We start from the raw sequence: 21,469 nt of genomic DNA, 5'->3' as shown, positions 1-21,469 counted from the left end.
AATTCCAGCTCTGCCACCAACTGACCAACACATATAAAACAAACTACGGAATTGTGTTGTGCCACAGCATTCTCACCTGTCAAAGGCAACAGCACTTACCTTTTAGATTGCTTTTAGAAGAATTAAAGGCAACATGTGCTTATTTCCAACACTATGCCCAGTATATTAAAGGCACTTGATAAATTTAGCTATTATTATTAAAGGCAAATAGTGGGATTTTATTAGGGAAGCATCTAGTAACATGCGTGTGTGTGTGTGTGTGTGTGTGTGTGAAGTCGCTTCAGTTGTGTCCGACTCTTTGCGACCTTAGGATTATAGCCCACCAGGCTCCTCTGTCCATGGGATTCTTCAGGCACTGGAGAATTCTGGTATTCTCCAGAATACTGGAGTGGCTGCCATGCCTTCCTCTAGGGGATCTTCCCAACCTAGGGATCAAACTCGTCTCTCTTCTGTCTCCTGCATTGGCAGCAAGTTCTTTATCACTAGTGCTACCTGGGAAGCCAGGAGCACATACAGAATGACAAATCAGTACAGCAACTGTAGTCCCAAGAACACCAAAAGAAAAGTAACAGGAAAGACAAATAAATACTTACATACCTACATGAAAGCCAAGCCAGGCATACCATGGAAAAGAAATTTGGGCCCCCTTTTCTTCCATTAAAAAAAAAAAAATTCAGGTCAAGGTTTCTTCAATGAGCTAGCAGGAAAAATTTGCTTCTAAAGCAGAAGTACAGTTCTTTTTTCCAATATATTGTAAAACAAAGATATGAAGCAGTGAGATATTATAATTGGTACTTAGGTGACAGAATTAAATCACTCTAGTCACTGAATCTTATACTATAGCTGTCATATAAAATGTGACACACAGAACCTGGGACATTCAAGACCTCTTAAGTCAACATTATACAATCATTTAATAAAAAATATATAATACAAACAGTAAATCATACAGTTCTTTCTCGTTAATGTAATACCATGTGGGAATAACTGCTCTTATTATATACTAATTATATTTTTTCATACAACCAACCAATTAATGCTCTAAATTTTCAAAGTTATATATTTAGCTAATACCACTAAATACTCTCCTACAGGTAATTTATGTATTTCAGTTCAATGTAGGAAATTTTACAAAACAAATTTATCTATTAAGGTCCTAATAAGTACACAGGGAGGAACTGTTTCAGACTTCCAAAGCTATGTTAGAAAAGCTTTCTGTTTCTACCCAGATGTCTTGGTCTCTTTCTGCCATGTAAAAATCCTACTATCGTGATGCGGAGAAGATCATGTAAAACGGCTCTGACAGGACAAGAGCGAGGGTGCCCAGCTCCGCATCTCATTATCTCTCACAAAGCAATGAGCACATTAGCAAATCATCTTGGGCTCACCAGATGACTACCTACCAAATAAACACCACCAACAACCCCACCCCAGTGCTCTTGCCTGGAGAATCCCGTGGACGGAGGAGCCTGATAGGCTACAGTCCATCCATGAGGTCGCAAAGAGTCGGCCATGACCGAGCGACTTCACTCATTCACTCACTCACTCAAACAACCCCAGTCAGCCCTGAAGGTAACAAAATTAGCCAATCCTGCTGAATTCCTGACCCACAACATCATTAGACACACTAAAACAATTGTTCTTTTACGCCTCCAAGTTTTAGGTTTGTTACACAGCAATAGCTACTGCAGCCTTCACAAAATCTTATGGTCAAAAAAGTTGGGGTAAGTTATATATATACAAGACATGCACTGACTTCACAGAAATGCTAAAGCAGAGTGTCATAAAAACACACTGATATTTTAAAATCTAAATGAAGGGCTAGAATATAAAGATGCTTAGCAGTATACAATGTCAAAGCTATAGAGAGAATCAAACATCTAGAGATTATCTCCTGCTTCAGTATCTGTGACACTGCACAGTTCAGTTTTCCTACAGAGCTCCATGAACATTATACTTCATATAATGCTCTACCGAGAGCTCCTTTCTCTCCTTACTGAAATCCTACCACTTTGTCTTCCAAGTTTCTCTCAAACACCCTCCCTCCCTCCTGCATCTTCTTTCCCTTTCTTAATATCTACCTGCCCCCACTCCCACTAGGTACCATCATTACTTTTCATATGTCTCATGGTATTTAACTTATTGTACTAAATACTATAATTACTTTTTCTAGTACCCTGATAGTTTAAGTTACTTGAAGGCAGAGAGTACGTGTTACTGATTTAGTCATTTTTCTTAATACCTGCCATAGCATATAAATACTAAAAATGTTTAAGCTGAAGAGTTATAATCTGCTACTAGAGATCTCAGATTTTAAAGACAAACACAATGCTTGATGGACCACAAAGAAATCATTCTGAACATTACAAAGTAATCTTACTGTAATTCAATCTGTTCCTAATTATAAATAGTTGATAACCTTTCACTGCTACAAAATTATATACCCAGTTATCAAGTACATGTAGAAAAATCAAGTTTTCTATATATACCAGTAATAATCTGGAAAAAAAAACTCCCCAAAATAAAGCAAAATACAAGAAAATTCATAGACTGTATTAACTATCAATAAATTTTACAGAGACGGAAAAGAATATAATAGGTAAAAATACACATACAGCTTTAAAAAAAAAATTATTTGGCTGCTCTGGGTCTTAGCTGCAACAGCATGTGGGATCTATCTAGTTCCCTGAACAAGGACTGAACCTGAGACCCCTGCATTGGGAGCGCAGACTCTCAGCCACTGGACCACCAGGGAAGTCCCCACATGTAGCTTTGAAGTATAAAGGTAGTTCTGTAATAATTATAATTTGCCCTTATTTGATCAATATATTTGATTAAAATCTCTATGAGATTAGGGTGGGAGGAAGGATTCTTAACAAAATAATTCTCTAGTTAATCAAAAAGGAAAATAAGAGTAAAGGACCCTTGATCCAGACCTCACATACAAAAATTTTTCAACTGCATCACAGACCCAAATGTACAATCTAAAATTATAAAGTTTCTAAAAGAAAACACAAGAGAAAGCCTGGATGACCTTGAGTTAGGCAAAGCTCCCTTAGTTAAGACATAAAAAGCACAAAACATAAAAAAATAAATTATAAAGTGAACCTCATCAAAATTATCATGTTTTGCTGTGAAAAAGTGTAAAGGACAATATTAAGAGAATGAAAAGCCATAGAACTGGAGAATATATTTGTAAAAATATATCTCTCATAAGGAACTTGTTCACAGAATATGCAGAGAACTTTCACAATTCAATAAGAAGAGAATACCCAGTAACAGACAATTTGAACAGACAGTGCACCAAAAAAGAGATAGGGATGGAAAATAAGCACATGAAAAGATGTTCATCAGGAACTGCAAATTAAAACCACAATGAAATACCACTACATGTCCAGTAGGATGACTAAAATTTAGTAAAGTGACAATATCAAAGGGCTGTGGGAATGAAAAATGGTACAACCACTTTACAAAAGTCTGACAGTTCCTTATGAAGCTAAACATACACCAAGCCGTGTGTGTGTATGCTCAGTCATGTCTGACTCTCTGAGATCCCACGGACTGTAGGCCACCAGGTTCTTCTGTCCATGGGATTTCCCAGGCAAGAATACTGGAGTGGGTTGCCACTTCCTTTTCCAGTAGATTTTCCTGACCTGGGGATCCAACTTGTGCCTCTTGTGTTTCCTGCATTGACAGGTGGATTCTTCACCACTGCACCACCTGGGAAGCCTGCACTTAGCCATACAAACCAGAAATTCTACCTCTTAGGTATTTACTGAAGAAAAATGAAAACATATATCCATTCCAAGATTTGAATGTGAATGTTTATAGCAGGCTTATTCATAATTATCAAAAACCAGGAACAATCCAAATGTTCATTAACTGGCAAATGGAAAAAAAAAGTGCAGTGTATCCATTCAATGGACTACTAGAAACAGATAGTTCCATTTAAATGACATTCTGGAAAAGGCAAAACCATTGGAACATAAAACAGATGGGTCCCAGGCTGGAAGAAGTGGGAGAGAACTGAGGTGCAACAGGGAGCTTTTCCCCTGACTGAGGTGGAGCTGCTCTACAATGCTGTGTTAACTTCACAACCTTTGTGTACAGCAAAGAGACTCAATTTTATACACATGTACACGTATATATGTTTTCATATTCTTTCCCATTATGGTTTAGTCACAGAATACTGAATATAGTTCCCTATGCTATACAGTAGGACCTTGCTTATCCATCTTATATAGAACAGTTTGTTTCTGCTAATCCCAAACTCATCCCTTCTCCTAGGCAATCACAAGTTTGTTCTCGATGTCTGTAAGTCTGTTTCTCTTTTGCAGATATTCATTTGTGTCATGTGTTAGATTCTACATATAAGTGATGTCATATGCTATTTGTCTTTCTGATTTACTTCGCTTAGTATAATCTTTAGGTCCACCCATGTTGCTGCAAATAGCATTATCTCATTATTTTTAATGGCTGAGTAATATTCCACTGTGGTTACATACCATGTCTTCTTTATCTAATCATCTGCTGACGGACATTTAAGTTGTTTCCAATCCTTAGCTACTGTAAATAGTGCTTCTATGAACATAAGGGTGCATGTATCTTTTCTAATTACAATTTTGTGTTATAATACAGTAATTGTGATAATTCAAGATTAGTCAAACATTAAATCAGCATTACCCACTCACTTCATTTTCTTTCTATTTCTCACGCCACTAACACCTGCCTCTTGCGCTCATCTGACAACCTGCCTGTTGCTGATCAGCAGCTCGTCAGCTGCTCATCTCTTTATCACTTTTCTGCTGTCTTCACACTTAAAATAACCTGCCAAAACTCTCCTAAACTACGATCAAACATCTCTTCTCAACAGGCAAAAACCCGCTGAAATATAGTGCAACTCATTCCTTCCCCAAATTACAGAGTATCCAGAGGTTGAAGGCCTGACCTGAAATAAGATAATCACAGCCCCAGATTCCGGAGAGCTTACAGTTCAGTGAAGGAGACAATTAAACAAGTGAAGAAACTGAAAACGCAACCCTCAGAATGGGAAAAAAAAATATTTGCAAATGAAGTAACTGACAAGGAATTAATCTACAAAATACATAAACATCCCACGCAGCTCAGTATCACAAAAAGAAACAATCCAATCCAAAAAATGGATGAAAGATCTAAACAGACATTTCTCCAGAGAAGACATACAGATGATTAAAAAGCATATGAAAAGATGCTCAACGTCACTATTACAGAAATGCAAATCAAAACTGCAATGAAGTATTAATACTACCTTACATTGGTCAGAATGTCCATCACCAAAAAATCTAAAAACAATAAACACTGGAGAGGGTCTGGAGAAAAGGTGACCATCCTACACTGTTGGTGGGAATGTACAGTGATACAAGCAGTACGGAGAATAGTATGGAGGTTCCTCAAAAAGCTAAAAATAGGGCTACCACAGGATCTAGCAATCCCACTCCTGGGCATATATTGGGAGAAAACCGTAATTTGCAAATCTGAAAAGATACAAGCACCCCAGTGTTCACAGTACCCAGGACATGGAAGCAACATTTAAATGTGCATCAAAAGAGGAATGGATAAAGAAGACATGGTACATATATACAATGGAATATTATTCATACACTAAAAAAGAATGAAAGAATGCCATTTGCAGCATCATGGATAGATCTAGAGATTATCACAGTAAGTGAAGTTAGACAGAGAAAAACAAATATCATATGATATTGCTTAATGTAGAATCTAAAGGCTGCAAATGAACTTACCTACAAAACAGAAACAGATACAATTACAGAAAATAAACTTATGGTTATCAGGAGGTAAGTGGGGTGGGGGGAGGAATAAATTGGAAAACGGACTAACATACACACACTACTATATGTAAAACAGATAACTAATGAGGACCCACTGTACAGCACTGCGAACTCCATTTAATACTTCCCTTAATGGTCTATATGGGAAAAAAACCTAAGAAAGTGGATATACATAAAACAGATTCACTTTCTATACACCTGAAATTAACACCAAACTGTAAGCCAACTATACTCCAATAAAAATTTGAAAAAAAAAATGAAGTGAAGAAACTCAGGACAGGATGCAAAGAGATATGAGAAGAGGCAGCAAGGAAACCTAACGTAGCAAAGTAGCAAAGGCATCTCTTTCAAGCTGAGTCTGAAAAGATGAGTAAGTTCAGTGGAGTAGAAGTGTGGAACTAGGGATGGAAGGATAATGGATGGAGAAAGTTCTAGGTAGCAAGGAGCACAGAGCAGAAGCTAAAGAGTTAAACGAGAATATAAATTATCCAGAACCTTAGAAGACATTTTAAAGAATTTTAACATTATCTTATAAACAAGAAAGTAACATGATCAAACACGCATTTAGATCCCTAGTTATCACTTAGGCTGTAGAATGAAGAATGAATTCAAAGATCATAGATGTGAAGCAGAGAACCCAATGAGGAAGGAGTTACACAATAATTTAGGTTAGAGCTAATTAGGCTTGAGATTAATTAGCCTTCAACTAATACTAACAGAAAGGAAGGAGTAAAATAGATGTGAAAGAGTGGCTAGAAGCGAAAAGACTTATCTTCAAGTCTGATAAAGGACAAATGTAGAATCAAGTTTTCACACTTGAGCACTAAAATAAGGTGCAGACACAGAAAGACAAATGTGGGTAAGGAAAACAACTGAGGTGTGAACATATTACTCTTACAGTTCTATAGAACATCTAATAGTGGTTATGTCAAGAAGACAACTGAATACACAGATCTAAAACTCTGGACTAAGCTCTGGACTTTGAGAAGTGCCAACAAGAGACACTAGAAAACTAACAGGGTCATTAACAAAGCCAGAGAGATTACTGTAAAATGGTTTTACATTAAGTAAAAAAAATAACTAAAAACTAAAGCAAATGTGAAAACGGCTACAGCAGAGATGAGGAAAATGGCAGGGGAGGCTAAAAGAGGAAGGACAAACGGAAAGTAAATGGTTAAACGGAGGAACAGAGTAAAGGTGAAGGGACCATGTCTAATCTTGGGGTCTTCAGAGGTCTTTTCAAAACTGAACAGCTGGTTACCTGAAATCTAATGATCTTAGATTATTTGCTCCTCATAGAAAAAGCCCTCCATATACATATATAAAAGCACTTTCATGCTAACTGGGCAGAATCTCCAATCCCCATTAACAACAATTTTAAACCTTATTCATGGACTCACTACTAATTTGAGATGCATCTGATAACAGAACTCTAACAGGGTACTTTCCTGAATCTCAAACTTACATCCATCTTTTTTAACCAGTTCTGTTACAGGTGTACCCAACATTTTTCAATAAATGCTCATTCTCTTCATCTGAAACCATAAAATAACATATAAATCCTCCTTTCTTGCTATATATTTGAAAACCATGATGTCCTATCATACATTCCCTCTTAAACTTTTTTTTCCCTTTTCATGTCCAGGAGTACCAATCATTTTACCACTTAAGTCACTTCAATTCTCTACTACAATTGTCTCAAATATTCCTGACTCTAATTTTCCCAGGTGACTCATCCTATACAATGCTACCAAATTAATGTCCCTAAAATACCAATTAGAATATACTATCCTCCTACTTAAAAACCAATTTTTCATCAAAACTCAGTTCATTTACCTGGCAAACTATCTCACAATGCAAAGTACAATTCTGGATGAAGGAAATACTAAAAACATTAACACAGTTTACACAGCAGTTCAGAGCTACAGCTTTTAAGTCAAACTATCTAAAGACCTTTTTTATTTTATATCCCTCAGCAAGTTACTTAAATTATTCTGAGCTTCTGTAAAGCACTTTCAAAAGGCTACTATCTAACTAAAGACATAAAAATTAAATCTATATAAAGTATAGTACAGTTCTAAGTTGCTAAGTATAGTTCTATAAATGTTAACTCTTGTTCTTAAGAAGTTCTAAAGAACTTCTTATCCTCAAGAAGTTTATATTCTAAAAAAAAAAAAGAAGTTTATATTCTAGCTCAAATTGCACCTAAGTACTCATTGCATCAGCTTGCAGCCCATCTCAAAAAAGGTAGACAGAATTTACTAATTCTGACATTTTCATTATCCTCAAAAGAGAAAAATGAAAAATGCTATTTATTCCCTTAAGATAAAAAGTTCATCAGCAAATTATGCCAGAAAATACATCAAGGACATGTGCTTTCCAGAACATTGCTTCACATGCCAAACCAGACAAAGTGGCTCTGAATTAAATAATATGTAAAGTATATATATCTGTTCTTTAAAAAAGCTGGCAAGAGCAGCTACTGAAATTGACACTGCAAAGAGGACCGATAAAATTAATTTTTTAATGAAAAAGTACTATTCACTTTCTTTAATCAGATACAAGGCAAAGATCATAAAATGGTTAAAACAATACCTGTGTGTAACAACTAACATAATCAAATTAATAAATAGGGGTTCATATAGGCATATACTCAATTCATATTAGCCCAAAGAGGGCATAATGGAATGGAGATTATAATTTTGAAATATATATAATATTTAACACTATTAATGTTACAGTTATTATGTTTTAAAAGAGAGGGCTTTTCTACTATACTTGATAAAGGCGTGAAAAGAACAAAAAAAGAGAAATTGGAAAACATAAAATAAATGAAATGGAAGCACTAAATATGAAACAGAAAAAGGCAAACAAACTATGCTCACCCTATAGTCTAATTGCTTTTAAGTATGGTTGTTAATTAGAAATCACATCTAGAGCTTTGGAGGAAAAAACACCACCACCACCAGCTGGGCATTTGTTATTTTCTAGAAAATTCCAAGATAACTCTAACGTGCATCTGGAAAATAGGAAATTAACATGTATACAGTATTATTAACTAAACTCCAGACTTGTTTGAATTTCACAACATTTTATGCTACTGTCCATTATTTTGTTTTCATAACTTAACCAAGTTTCCACATCTTATTTAGTTGCACTGAGCAGCTTCAGTGGCATGCAACAAATTCTGATAAAACTCTTTTCATTTTTATCCTGTTACAAATATTCTCTGATTTTCTTTGTTATGGCTTCTTAGACACAGACATCATTTAAAGGTAGACATTTAATTTCCAAACACATGGGGTTTTTTAAACATCTTTGATGTTAATTTCACATTTAAAGGCTTTTTTTAATAATTACCCTCTGTGCTTTTTGGTCTTTTAACTTTACTGAGGTTTTTTCCAACAGCTAAGTCAAAGATCTCTCTTGGTAAACGTCACATTGCACCTGAAAATATGTGGGTTATTTTCAAATATCTTTGATACTGATTTCTAACATAATTCCACAGTGATATGAGAAGCAGACTTTGTATGATTTCAATACCTTTAGACCATGAAATTTTTGCACCTTGTTTTACGTCCCTGGATATATTCCAGTGTCTCCTGGTTTACAGTCTATGGGAACTTGAATAGAATTTGTATCCTGCTGTTGTGTGAAAATTATATAAATCTTAATTATGTTGAATTGGTTCCTAGTGCTTTTCAGGTTTACTATATCCTTCTACTTTTCTATTCATTCTATTACTTTTTGAGAGTCTGATATTGAAACTCCGACTAAAAATCTTAATTTGTCTACTTAAAAACATCATAATATATATTGGAACTATATGTAACTTTGTTCTGTATGTTCCAAGTTTCCTGTAAATGTGTTATCAAACTTTCATAATTTAAAAAATAATTTTAAAAAAGTAAATAGGGCTTTTTATTTTTGGTCCATTTACCAATACTATAATAGATTACCAGTTACAGTAACCAGACTATAACAATCTTTAAATAAAAGCATTCTGAAACGCATCTTTACAAAATTTAAATTATTATGAATTAAGAATTCAAGAAAGGTATTAACCATAAGATTCTATTCATATCAACGGATTTATAGTATTTACCTTGGCACACAAAGTGCCCAAAGTAAATAACAACAGACAGCCAAATTTTAACCTAAATATAAGAGTAGCGATTTACTCTGAATTTTCCACCCCCAAAACTAATTTATTTTTTATTTAGAAATAGTTTGGCATCATTTTAACCTCCAGTGAAATGGCTAGGAAAGAGGAAAATAATAGAATGGGAAACACTAGAGATTTCTTCAAGAAAATTAGAGATACCAAGGAATCTTTTCATGCAAAGATGGGCTCAATAAAGGACAGAATGGTATGAACTTCACAGGAGCAGAAGATATTAAGAAGAGGTGGCAAGAATACACATAAGAACTGTACAAAAAAGATCTTCAGGACCCAGATATTCACAATGGTGTGATCACTCACCTAGAGTTAGATACCCTGGAATGTGAAGTCAAGTGGACCTTAGGAAGCATCACTACTAACAAAGCTAGTGGAGGTGATGGAATTCCAGTTGAGCTATTTCAAACCCTACAATGATGCTGTTAAAGTGCTGCACTCAATATGCTACCAAATTTGGAAAACTCAGCAGTGGCCACAGGACTGGAAAAGGTCAGTTTTCATTCCAATCTCAAAGAAAGGCAATGCCAAAGAATGTTCAAACTACTGCACAATTGCACTCATCTCACACGGTAGTAAAGTAATGCTCAAAATTCTCAAGCCAGGCTTCAGCAATACAGTGAACTTCCAGATGTTCAAGCTGATTTTAGAAAAGGCAGAGGAACCAGAGATCAAATTGCCAACATCCGCTTGATCATCGAAAAAGCAAGAGAGTTCCAGAAAGACATCTACTCCTGCTTTATTGGCTCTGCCAAAGCCTTTGACTGTGTGGTTCACAATAAACTGTGGAAAATTCAAGAGATGGGAATACCAGACCACCTTACCTGCCTCGTGAGAAACCTGTATGCAGGTCAGGAAGCAACAGTTAGAACTGGACATGGACCAACAGACTGGTTCCAAATAGGAAAAGGAGTACATCAAGGCTGTATATTGTCAGCCTGCTTATTTAACTTATATGCAGAGTACATCATGAGAAACGCTGGGCTGGATGAAGCACAAGCTGGAATCAAGATTGCCGGGAGAAATATCAATAACCTCAGATATGCAGATGACACCACCCTTATGGTAGAAAGTGAAGAACTAAAGAGCCTCTTGATGAAAGTGAAAGAGAAGAGTTAAAAAGTTGGCAAAAGTTCAACATTCAGAAAACTAAGATAATGGCATCCAGTCCCATCCCTTCATGGCAAATAGATGGGGAAACAGTGGAAACAGTGTCAGACTTTTTTTTTTGGGGGGGGGGGGCTCCAAAATCACTGCAGACGGTGATTGCAACCATGAAATTTAAAAGACGCTTACTCCTTGGAAGGAAAGTTATGACCAACCTAGACAGCATATTAAAAAGCAGAGACATTACTTTGTCAACAAAGGTCCGTCTAGTCAAGGCTACGGTTTTTCCCGTAGTCGTGTATGGATGTAAGAGTTGGACTGTGAAGAAAGCTGAGCGCTGAAGAACTGATGTTTTGAACTGTGGTGTTGAAAAAAACTCGAGAGACCCTTGGACTGCAAGGAGATCCAACCAGTCCATCCTAAAGGAAATCAGTCCTGAGTGTTCATTGGAAGGACTGACATTGAAGCTGAAACTCCAATATTTTAGCCATCTAATGCAAAGAGCTAACTCATTTTGAAAAGAACCTGATGCTGGGAAAGATTGAGGGCAAGAGGAGTAGGGGACAACAGAGGATGAGATGGTTGGAATGCATCACCGACTCAATGGACATGAGTTTGGGTAAACTCTGTGAGCTGGTGATGGACAGGGAAGCCTGGCATGCTGCGATTCATGGGGTCGCAAAGAGTCGGACACGACTGAGCAACTGAACTGAATTGAAATGGCTAATTCAAGCAGGGATCATGAAGTAATGCTAAAGTCATTAGGTAAAAGACAACTGGCAAAGTAGATATTCACAAAGTTTCACCCCACAGATTATAAACTAAATACAAGGTGAAAAATAAACTATTAAAATTGTGACACTGGTCATCTCAACCAAGTGATCAAATGTAACATGACTACTTATAGCAAAATCTGAATATTGCAGGCCTCCTGATGGGCTATAATATGAAGCACATCTGTAAAATATTCTTACCAAATCTATTTAATCTGAAATCAATCATGCCTTTAAACCTAACTTTCAGTTTATAAGAAATACAAAGAAACAAATTCAATACTACCACAATAAAGCAAACTGTTTAAAAATCATAAGAATAGAAAAATCTATAAGATAACAAATATCTTAAACTGGTATTTTCAAAAAGTCAACTTATCATATTGAAAAAGTAACCAGAATAATTTTAGATTAAAAAAAAAAAACAGAAAATGTTGTTTCAGTACAGTGAGGGGTTTGAGGGAAACTGGAAGAATTTGTATATGGACTGGCTGTATTAAGTTTCTTAAGTGTTCTGTTATTATGGTTATATAGTTAATTGTAGGACATGATGGCTGAAATATTTAAGAACGAAGTGTCATGATGTCTACAATTCAGTTTCAAATGATTCAGTGAAAATATATGATAAAATATTAAAATAGAAGGAATGCAGTAAGGAAAATCTACACAAGATCATCATGTTGTTCTTTCAACTTCTCTGAATTCTAAATTTTTTCATAATAAAAGGTTAGGGGAAAAATAATTTGTAAAAATAAAGTTCATCTTGACTCTCTTCCTGTTATCACAGTCTAAGAGGAAAAAAGTCAAGTTAACTGAAGTACTGTGTAAAAAAGTAGGCTCAGAACTCAGCAGAGATAGGGTTGATCCAAATTCTTCACACATTAGCTATGCAATTCTGTAAAAGATAAACAATTCTCCAAGTTTTAATGGAAAAATATTGAGCTAACACCATGGCACCTGACAAGCACTCAATGAAAGCCTTTTCTTTCTCCCACCAAACCCCTCATTTTTTCCCCCCTATACTGACATGGTTGAATGCACAATGACTTTGCAAATACCTGCATCAATTAGCTGTTATGGAGGTGTGTCTGCTTACTTAGATTATTTAGTTTTCAGATACTAAAGAGTTAACCTTTAAAAAACAACAACAAAACGAGACAGCTAACCTAACCCCTGGGGACTGCTGGTGGGAATGTAAAATGGTGCAACTGCTATAGAAAATAGTTATGGGCGAACTATAAATTTAACAATAACAATAATAATTAAAAAATTATTATAGGATTCAACAATTCTACTTCTGAGGTATACACCCAAAAGAATTGAAAGCAGGGATTCAGTTGGGTATCTGTACACCCTGTTCATAGCAGCATTATTCATTACACCAAAAAAATAGAAGAACTCAGGCATCTATCAAAGAATGAATGCATAAACAAAATGTGGTATATACATATAATGGAATATTACTCAGCCTTCAGAAAGGAAATTTTGACACATGCTGCAACATGGATGAACTCTGAAGACATTATGGTAAATGAAATAAGTCTGTCACAAAGAACAAATACTTTGATTCCACTCATACAAGGTACTTAACAGTCATCAAATTCAGACAGAAAGTAGAATGGTGGTGGGCTAGGGCTGGGATGAGCAGGGGGGAAGAAAAAGAGGAGTAATTCTTTAATGGGAATGGAGTTTCATTTGGGGAAGAAGAAAAAAGTTCTGAAAATGGATGGTGCAGTGGTGGTGGCTGCATAACAATTTGAATGTACTTAATGCCAGTAAACTATACACTTGCTGCTGCTGCTAAGTCGCTTCAGTCGTGTCCGACTCTGCGACCCCACAGACGGCAGCCCACTAGGCTCCTCTGTCCCTGGGATTCTCCAAGCAAGAACACTGGAGTGGGTTGCCGTTTCCTTCTCCAACGCATGAAAGTGAAAAGTGAAAGTGAAGTTGCTCAGTTGTGCCCGACTCTTAGCGACCCCATAGACTGCAGCCCACCAGACTCCTCCATCCATGGGATTTTCTAGGCAAGAGTACTGGAGTGGGGTGCCATTGCCTTCTCCAACTATACACTTAAGAATGACTAAAACTGTAAATTTCATGTTGTGTGTATTTTACTAGAATTTTAAAAAATAATTTCTGAAAAAGAATCTAAAAAATACATAAGCATATTTATTTCAGGACATACTGAAATACTGTTTCTGATAGTCTGGGAGTAGAAGAAAACTGCAGTCTTTAAAGTATCTGTTCAGTCACTCAATCGTGTCCAACTCTTTGCAGCCCCGGGGAATGTAACCCACCAGGCTCCTCTGCCTATGGGTTTTTCCAGGCAAGAATACTGGAGTGGCATGCCATTTCCTACTCCAGGGGATCTTCCTGACCCAGAGATCCAATCCAATCCAATCCAATGACTCCTGCATTGGCAAGCAGATTCTTTACCACTAGCGCCACCTGGGAAGCCCCTCTTTAAAGTACCAATATAATATACTGAATTATTGAAATGTTATAAGCATTATTCTATAATGAAAAAAAAAATTCAATGCTAATTATTTGGGGGTCAATGATATATACTCAGCATATGTTTTAAAATACTTGAGCAAAAAACAAAAGTAAATAGAGAAGAAACAAAACATGAATTGTAAATTATTGGTAATTGTTGAAAACAGGATGATGCATAGACCCAGAAGTCCTATGGCTCTGGTTTTCTTAGTATTAAATTTTTTCATGATAAAAAGTTAAATATTTTCAACCTAAATTCAAAAAAAAATAATATGCATAAAGTTTAATGTATTCAGAAATAATAATGTTTAAAGAGATAAAAAAATTACTTTAGTTGGTAAGAATGTACTTTTATTATTAATTCTCTTTAATCACACACACACACAAATTTTACATAAGCCACAATTATTTCATCAGAATTCTTTTTACTCTAGTTCAGTCGTTGAGTCGTGTCTGACTCTTTGTGACCCCATGGACTACAGCAAATCAGGCCTCCCTGTCCATCACCAACTCCTGGAGCTTACTCAAACTCATGTCCATTGAGTCGGTGATGCCATCCAACCATCTCATCCTCTGTCGTCCCCTCCTTCTGCCTTCAATCATCCCCTACTCCTCCTGCCTTCAACCTTTCCCAGCATCAGGGTCTTTTCCAACAAATCAGTTCTTCACATCAGGGGGCCAAAGTATTGGAGTTTCAGCTTCAGCATTAGTCCTTCCAATGAATATTCAGGACTGACCTCTTTTAGATGGATTGGTTGGATCTCCTTGCAGTCTAAGGGACTCTCAAGAGTCTTCTCCAACACCACAGTTCAAAAGCATCAACTGTTCTGCACTCAGCTTTCTTTATAGCCCAACTCTCACATCCATACATGACCACTGGAAAAACCATAGTTTTGACTAGACGGACCTTTGTTGGCAAAGTAATGTCTCTGCTTTTTAATATGCTGTCTAAGTTGGTCATAGTTTTTCTTCCAAGGAGCAAGCGTCTTTAATTTCATGGCTGCGGTCACCATCTGTAGTAATTTTGGAGCCCAAAAAAATAGTCTCTCACTGTTTCCATTGTTAGCCCACCTATTTGCCATGAAGTGATGGGACCAGATGCCATGATCTTAGTTTTCCGAATGTTGAGCTTTAAGCCAACTTTTTCACTCTCCTCTTTCACTTTCATCAAGAGGCTCTTCAGTTCTTCTTTGCTTTTTGCCATAAGGGTGGTTCTATCTGCATATCTGAGGTTATTGATATTTCTCCCAGCAATCTTGATTTACTCTAAAACCAAGTACTATTTTTTCAATATACTATTTATATAGTTTATCTATAATTTGAAATGTTTAATTCATTTGAGGATGGTGAAAAATTATTGAGTTTCTGTTAACTGTAAACCTCTGAAATATAAACTTCTTTGAACAAGTTAGTATGGCTCAAACTAATAACAGAAATTCTCAGAAACCTGAATACCAATGGGAAAACTATACAGGTTATACCTACCCATGAATTAAGTGAAACTAAATGTCTCCAATTCCTATAGAATATAGGAAAGGAGAGTTAGGGACTAACATGCCCATAAATGCCTACAATATTCCAGGTTCATGTAATTTCATGCTGTGAAAAAGGATACCTATAATAACAGATGAGTATGAGCTCAAAAAGATTAAGTCATTTCACCAGTGTCCCACAAATAGGCACAAATCAAAATAAGGCTAAAATTTACGATCTCTTCCTGAAAAACAGACCCTACCAATAAAGAGAAGGAAAAAAAAAATTTAAAAACATAAATTCCATTTTTAATATAACTATGTGAAATTATAATTGTAACCTGAAATACAACTTATAAAGACAGAAAGCTGATGGTGGAATAGGAAATGACCTGGCATAATGAAAGAAGGTTAATATAAATCTCCATAGAAAGAAATAATAAGAAACAACTCTGTTTACTCCACAGTACCTCAGAAAGGCTTAGAAATCTGAGGTGCTGGGAGAGGCAAGATGACAGAGCCACACTGCTCCACCCTCCCCACCTCTCCACACGACCCCCCACCCCCCTACACACACTCCTAAGGGAATGAGAGGTATTCCGCAAAACCGAATCAGAGTGTGGCTCGTCTCAGGGATGACACACACAGAAAAAGGGAGAAATAATGTGCTGGTATGAAAACAGGAGACAAACTGAAAATTTATAAATCAGTGAGATTTGCAGCTTTCTTCTCATAGCCAGCATTAGAGCCTGACATCAAAACTCATTACTTCTGCCAATCCTCTCCTCTCTCCATTATTCCGTTTATACAGAGGAACAGAAAAATGAAGGAAGAAACTGAAAGCCTTCTTGCCCACCACCTAGAGGAAAGCAAACAAACAAAGATAAAAAAGAAAGTTCATCAGTCACTAAGCTTTGAGACGGCTTCCCAGGTGGCTCAACAGTGAAGAATCCAACTGCTAATCTAGAGACACAGGTTCAATCCCTGGATCGGGAAAAACCCCTGCAGAAGCAAATGGCAACTCACTCCAGTATTCTTGCCTGGAAAATCCCATGGACAGAGAAGCCTGGAGGGCTATCCAGTCTGTGGGTTGCAAAGAGTCAGACAGGACTTGGTGACTGGGCACTCACACATGCTCATGCATGCCCAGTGAGCTTTCAATCAGCTTTGTAACATTCTCTTGATTATAAAGGAACTGCTAAGGATCACACAGATCTGAAGAAAGCTTTGAGCAAAAAGAAAGAGACCCAAACAAACAGAAAAAAAGTTAGAGGAAGCAGATACAATGCAAGGCATGGAAGAACATGCCAAAGAAACTATAATTAATATCCTTGAAGAGATAACAGAAGATGACGTACCTGTGAAAAAGAAATAAAATGCTATAATACGGAAACAGAGAAGAGTTCATAAAAATATTTTTTTAAAAAGACATCTGAAATTTTAAAACTTGGTTAAAGGATTGAAATCTCCCAAATAGAACAGAAGACAGCTGTTTGGAGATCAAAATTCTCAACATCAACACTGGAAGCCAGGCAATAAGGTAACACTTCCAAACTTTTAAGGGAAAATAATTTCCAATACAGAAATCTCTCAACAGCCCAACAGTCAAGCGTGAGGCTAGAAGAAATAAACCTTCCCAAGCCAAAATGAAGGAACAAACCAAAAGGAAGGCATGGGATCCAGGAAAAAAGGACTCAACAAAAGTGAAACAAATTCCCAGAATGTCCCAAGATGACAGCTTTGAGGCAGGCTTAAACAGAGAACAAATCAGAATAAAGCGGGAAGACAGACAGCTATAGAAGGGATGACTATAGGAATAAATGGAACTGCTAAGTTTATCTGACAGATTTGACCATGTGGAAAATTGTACTGAGAAGCATTTTATAGAGCTGCTAGAGGGCAGAGAAAGACAAAACTTAGCAAATGAAAAAACAAAGCATAAAAAACAAAAGGTTACACAATAAAATAAAATCACAGTAAACTACTATCTCACCAGTGACAAATATTTGGTCAGAATGATGAATACTCAACCTGAATTTAATCTAAAATTGCAGAATAACAGTATTAGAAAGACGAAGAAAAAGCCTAGCTTGAAAAATCTTTGAACATCTATCCCTTTAAAATCACTGATATTTACATATACCAAATTATTCAATTCTAAGGAAAGCCTCTATTTTCATTAAATTCTTTAACTACACTTTCAAGGCAAAAAATTAGTGAAATGCCCTGGTTTTGTCTTGGTATCCTTTGCAGGGTCATTCTAAGTAACTTAATAAAGGCAAAACAAAAATGCTAACAAAAATCAGAAAATCGATACAAGTTTTATCGGTTACTAGATGCAGTTAAGGCAGCTTACTATCTAGTAATATATCTGTTCTATTTTTTGCTATAAGTTAAATGGTGGACACCAGCAAATATTCACTTTTATCTTCTACACTTAACAGTTAATAATTCATTCTGTCTTACAGGAAAATGGGGTGTGAACTCTTTAGTAGATTACCTCTTTATACAGCAGAACTTGGTTATTCATAGTTTTAAAAATCTAAGATGTTTTCCACTTTCTCTTTTTATAAGAAAGAAATTTAACTTTTACTTGATGACTCAGGTTATCATGCAAGTCAGCTCCAGCACTATGACAAGATGGCCTCAGAGGTTTTAGGTGTGTAAGGCATCAGTCCTTATACTTAATGAATCTAGACTGCTAAATTTTTATAATCCCCCTGTCCATCACTTTTAAGTTTCAGATATGCAGTCAACAGATCTGTCCTCAATCTGGATTGACCCATCTTTTAAAAGGGGTTTAAAAAAAAAAAATCATGCTTCTGACTCAAGTAACATTCACTAAATGCCCTACTTTTCACAAACACACACTTTCATTTAATCTAAATAACTTCTGCTGGAAAGGTAGCCAATGTAAAAATGCAGCAGTTCTGACTGAAAACTTATAAAAAAAAAATTCTACTAAATAAATACAGGAGCTTAATTGTTTAATGGAGTTTGGGGGCTGGATCAGATTTTCACCATGAAATTTACCATCAAGACACTGCAAGCAGTCCTCCTCACTGAGGTTTAGTTTTTTCTCTATAAAAGTAGCATTTCCATTCAAGAAAGAGAAGAAAATTTTACCACAGTGTTACTATCTAGTCACTACTTAAAAAACCTATCAATCATGGAAAAACATGTTAATGTAAAAGCTATCATTGCTTACACTCAGGCTTAATAATGTAAGCTGTTGCCTTCAAACAGAGGACTCTACATAAAATTTTAAATTAGAAAACTTTTTCTTTAACAGCCATTTCACTTTATTTATTTATTTATTTATTTATTTTTTTGCCATTTCACTTTAAAAGTGATTTATGTGCTCCATTTTTTGAGTTAGAATTGTTAAAGAATGCCTATTTATTTTCAGCCATTCCAATACACTGACAATGCTATACCCATATTCACTTCCTCAAAGAACTTAGACTTCCTCAAAGAACTTAGAAGTGCAAATACACCGTTTACACATGACAAGTAAGACTAATATTGAGCTGTAAATGCGGACTTCCAGGCACTTTCAACTTTTAAATGTAATTATTCGAACAAAATTGCTTTAAAACAAAAATCACCTAAAATCTCAGGCTAAACGTAGTATAAATCCCATCCTCAAAACCACTTTTCTAGAAACAACACTCTCCAAAGCTGTGAGATCCTTTACCTTGTGCCAGAGTACCTGATGGCTATGCTTAGATATCAAAAATTTGCTACAGGCAGACCATCGAAGTAACACTGTTGTTACACTCATGTGCAGCATTTTTTAAAACTGGGAAAAAATACAGAATTTTTCACGATCTAAGGTACCATTAAGTCAGTAATGCTGAAAGTGCTTGACATTTCATTTTTTTCCTAAAACATACTGTGACAACACCGTGTACCAATGTACATTTATAATAAAGATCATTACGTGCTTTCAGCTTTTGATCACATAAAAATCTAATTTTCAACCAGTCTCCACGTGTACCACTCTCAAAACATTGTGCATGAAATAGCTAAATAGGGCTACCTATTTTACAAAAACACTTTCTGAAAATTATATATGCTTAGCCTACATTTTAAAAGAAGATCGGGTAGTCCTATCTGCAAAGAGTGCTTAAGAATTTGCCTTTCTCACAAGAGTGTAAAGCAATCATCCTCCAATTAAAAATAAATTAAAAAAAATAAAGAGTAAAGAATTTGCCATACTCTGATGCTAAAACATTCTGCAGCCAAATATTTGGTCAGGCCAAAAAAAAAGTCAATGTTCCTGATTTCATCATTTGCTGCAAGAAAGAAAAAATATATATATATGGCTGAAAATTCTTTTTGAAGGGTGGTATTTCAAACAGGACCACTCAAAATACTTAAGAGAAAGGAGTGTGAAGGGAGGGTACCTTATGAAAACAGCACACTCCAGGCCCTGCACACTACCTCATTTCCCTAATAGGGATGAAAAGCTCAGGCCTCTGGTAGCTTCCAGCTGACGCCAATGCTCTCCACACCCCTTTTCTTGATAGGATTTTCTGGCGTTGGAGCCAGTGTCACAAATATAAATTCGTGATCACGTCTAAACGGTCTAATAATCAAGCACATCTTTTACAAGACCAAACCTTTCCCGATCCCGTTCCCTCAAATCTCCCTCCATAGCCAAACACACCCAGGCGGGTCCTCTAGATCGAATTCTACAAACCCTGCCGCGCATTAACTAGGAGGCAGAAACGATACAGAAAATGAGTTTCGGCCATTCCCCACTCTGCGACCGAAATTACAGGCTTCATTTCCTGTCCCCACGGGGACCGCAAAATCGCCTGCAGTGAACGGGAAGCCTCGCGACCGCTCCCGGTCGGCGCACGCGGCCCCCGCACGCCCCCAGCCCGCGCCCCGCGGGCGCGAGCGTGTGCCTAGGACCCCGGGCGCCCTCCCCTCCCCCCTGCCGGCTTCGGCACCCACCTCGCGGCAGCGGCTTCATCTCCCCGTTCTCCTCGCGGGAGGCCCCGCCAGCTTCGCCCGCCCCGCCGAGACCGTGCCTCCTTCTTTCCTTCTCTCGCTTCTCCTTGGGTCTGCGCGGCTTGGCGCTGGCCGTGGCGGCGGCGGCGGCGGGCAGCAGGAGATGGTGAGGCTGAGCGTGCAGCAGCGTAGGAGGCACCAGCAGTTTGCGCGGCACCGGCTGAGGGGAGGAAGCAGAAACAGAGGAGGGGACGGCCGTGCCAGCGGAGAAAGAGAAATTGCTCCGAGCAGACGACGGGGAGGGGGCAGCGGACAGAGCGGCAAAGCTCCAAGACCCAGGGCTGCCATAGCTCTGAGACGAAGGTGCGGCGGGAGACTGCAGCTGCCTGCTGTTGCCGCTGCTGGATCCTTCTCCGTTCAGTCTACGCGGAGCCTTCTTCTCCTCAGTGCGGATCTTCTTGGCGGACAGAGGACCCGGCGGGTCCCGGGATGGGGCTTGCAGTTTGCCAAACGATTCTTTCTCCGAGACGGCAGCGGGGGCGCCTTGCATTAGGCTCGGCGGTTCCGCCATTTTGCGCTCCTGTTGTATTTACTCTCCTCGGCTCCCGGGCGCGGGGCAGGGGCGGGCTCTCCTTGGGGGGCGGGGAAGGGGCG

At 37.4% G+C, this 21,469-nt stretch overlaps 1 protein-coding gene across 1 annotated transcript in view; it reads right to left on the bottom strand.

Annotated features, from left to right (window-relative positions):
- Window positions 1-21,435, bottom strand: part of RSBN1L (round spermatid basic protein 1 like) — a 78,367-nt gene extending 56,932 nt beyond the window's left edge. Inside the window, exon 1 of the mRNA XM_020880308.2 lies at window positions 20,819-21,435. Coding sequence (XP_020735967.1) covers window positions 20,819-21,386 — 568 coding nt within the window. The 5' untranslated portion in view covers window positions 21,387-21,435. The remainder of the gene's footprint in view (window positions 1-20,818) is intronic.
- Between the last annotated feature and the right edge of the window lie 34 nt (window positions 21,436-21,469).

Source organism: Odocoileus virginianus, chromosome 1 (assembly GCF_023699985.2).
Source record: "Odocoileus virginianus isolate 20LAN1187 ecotype Illinois chromosome 1, Ovbor_1.2, whole genome shotgun sequence".
Classification (NCBI taxonomy): Eukaryota; Metazoa; Chordata; class Mammalia; order Artiodactyla; family Cervidae; genus Odocoileus; species Odocoileus virginianus.
Note: the sequence above shows the minus strand (reverse complement) of the source record. Positions and strands in the feature narration are given on the sequence as shown.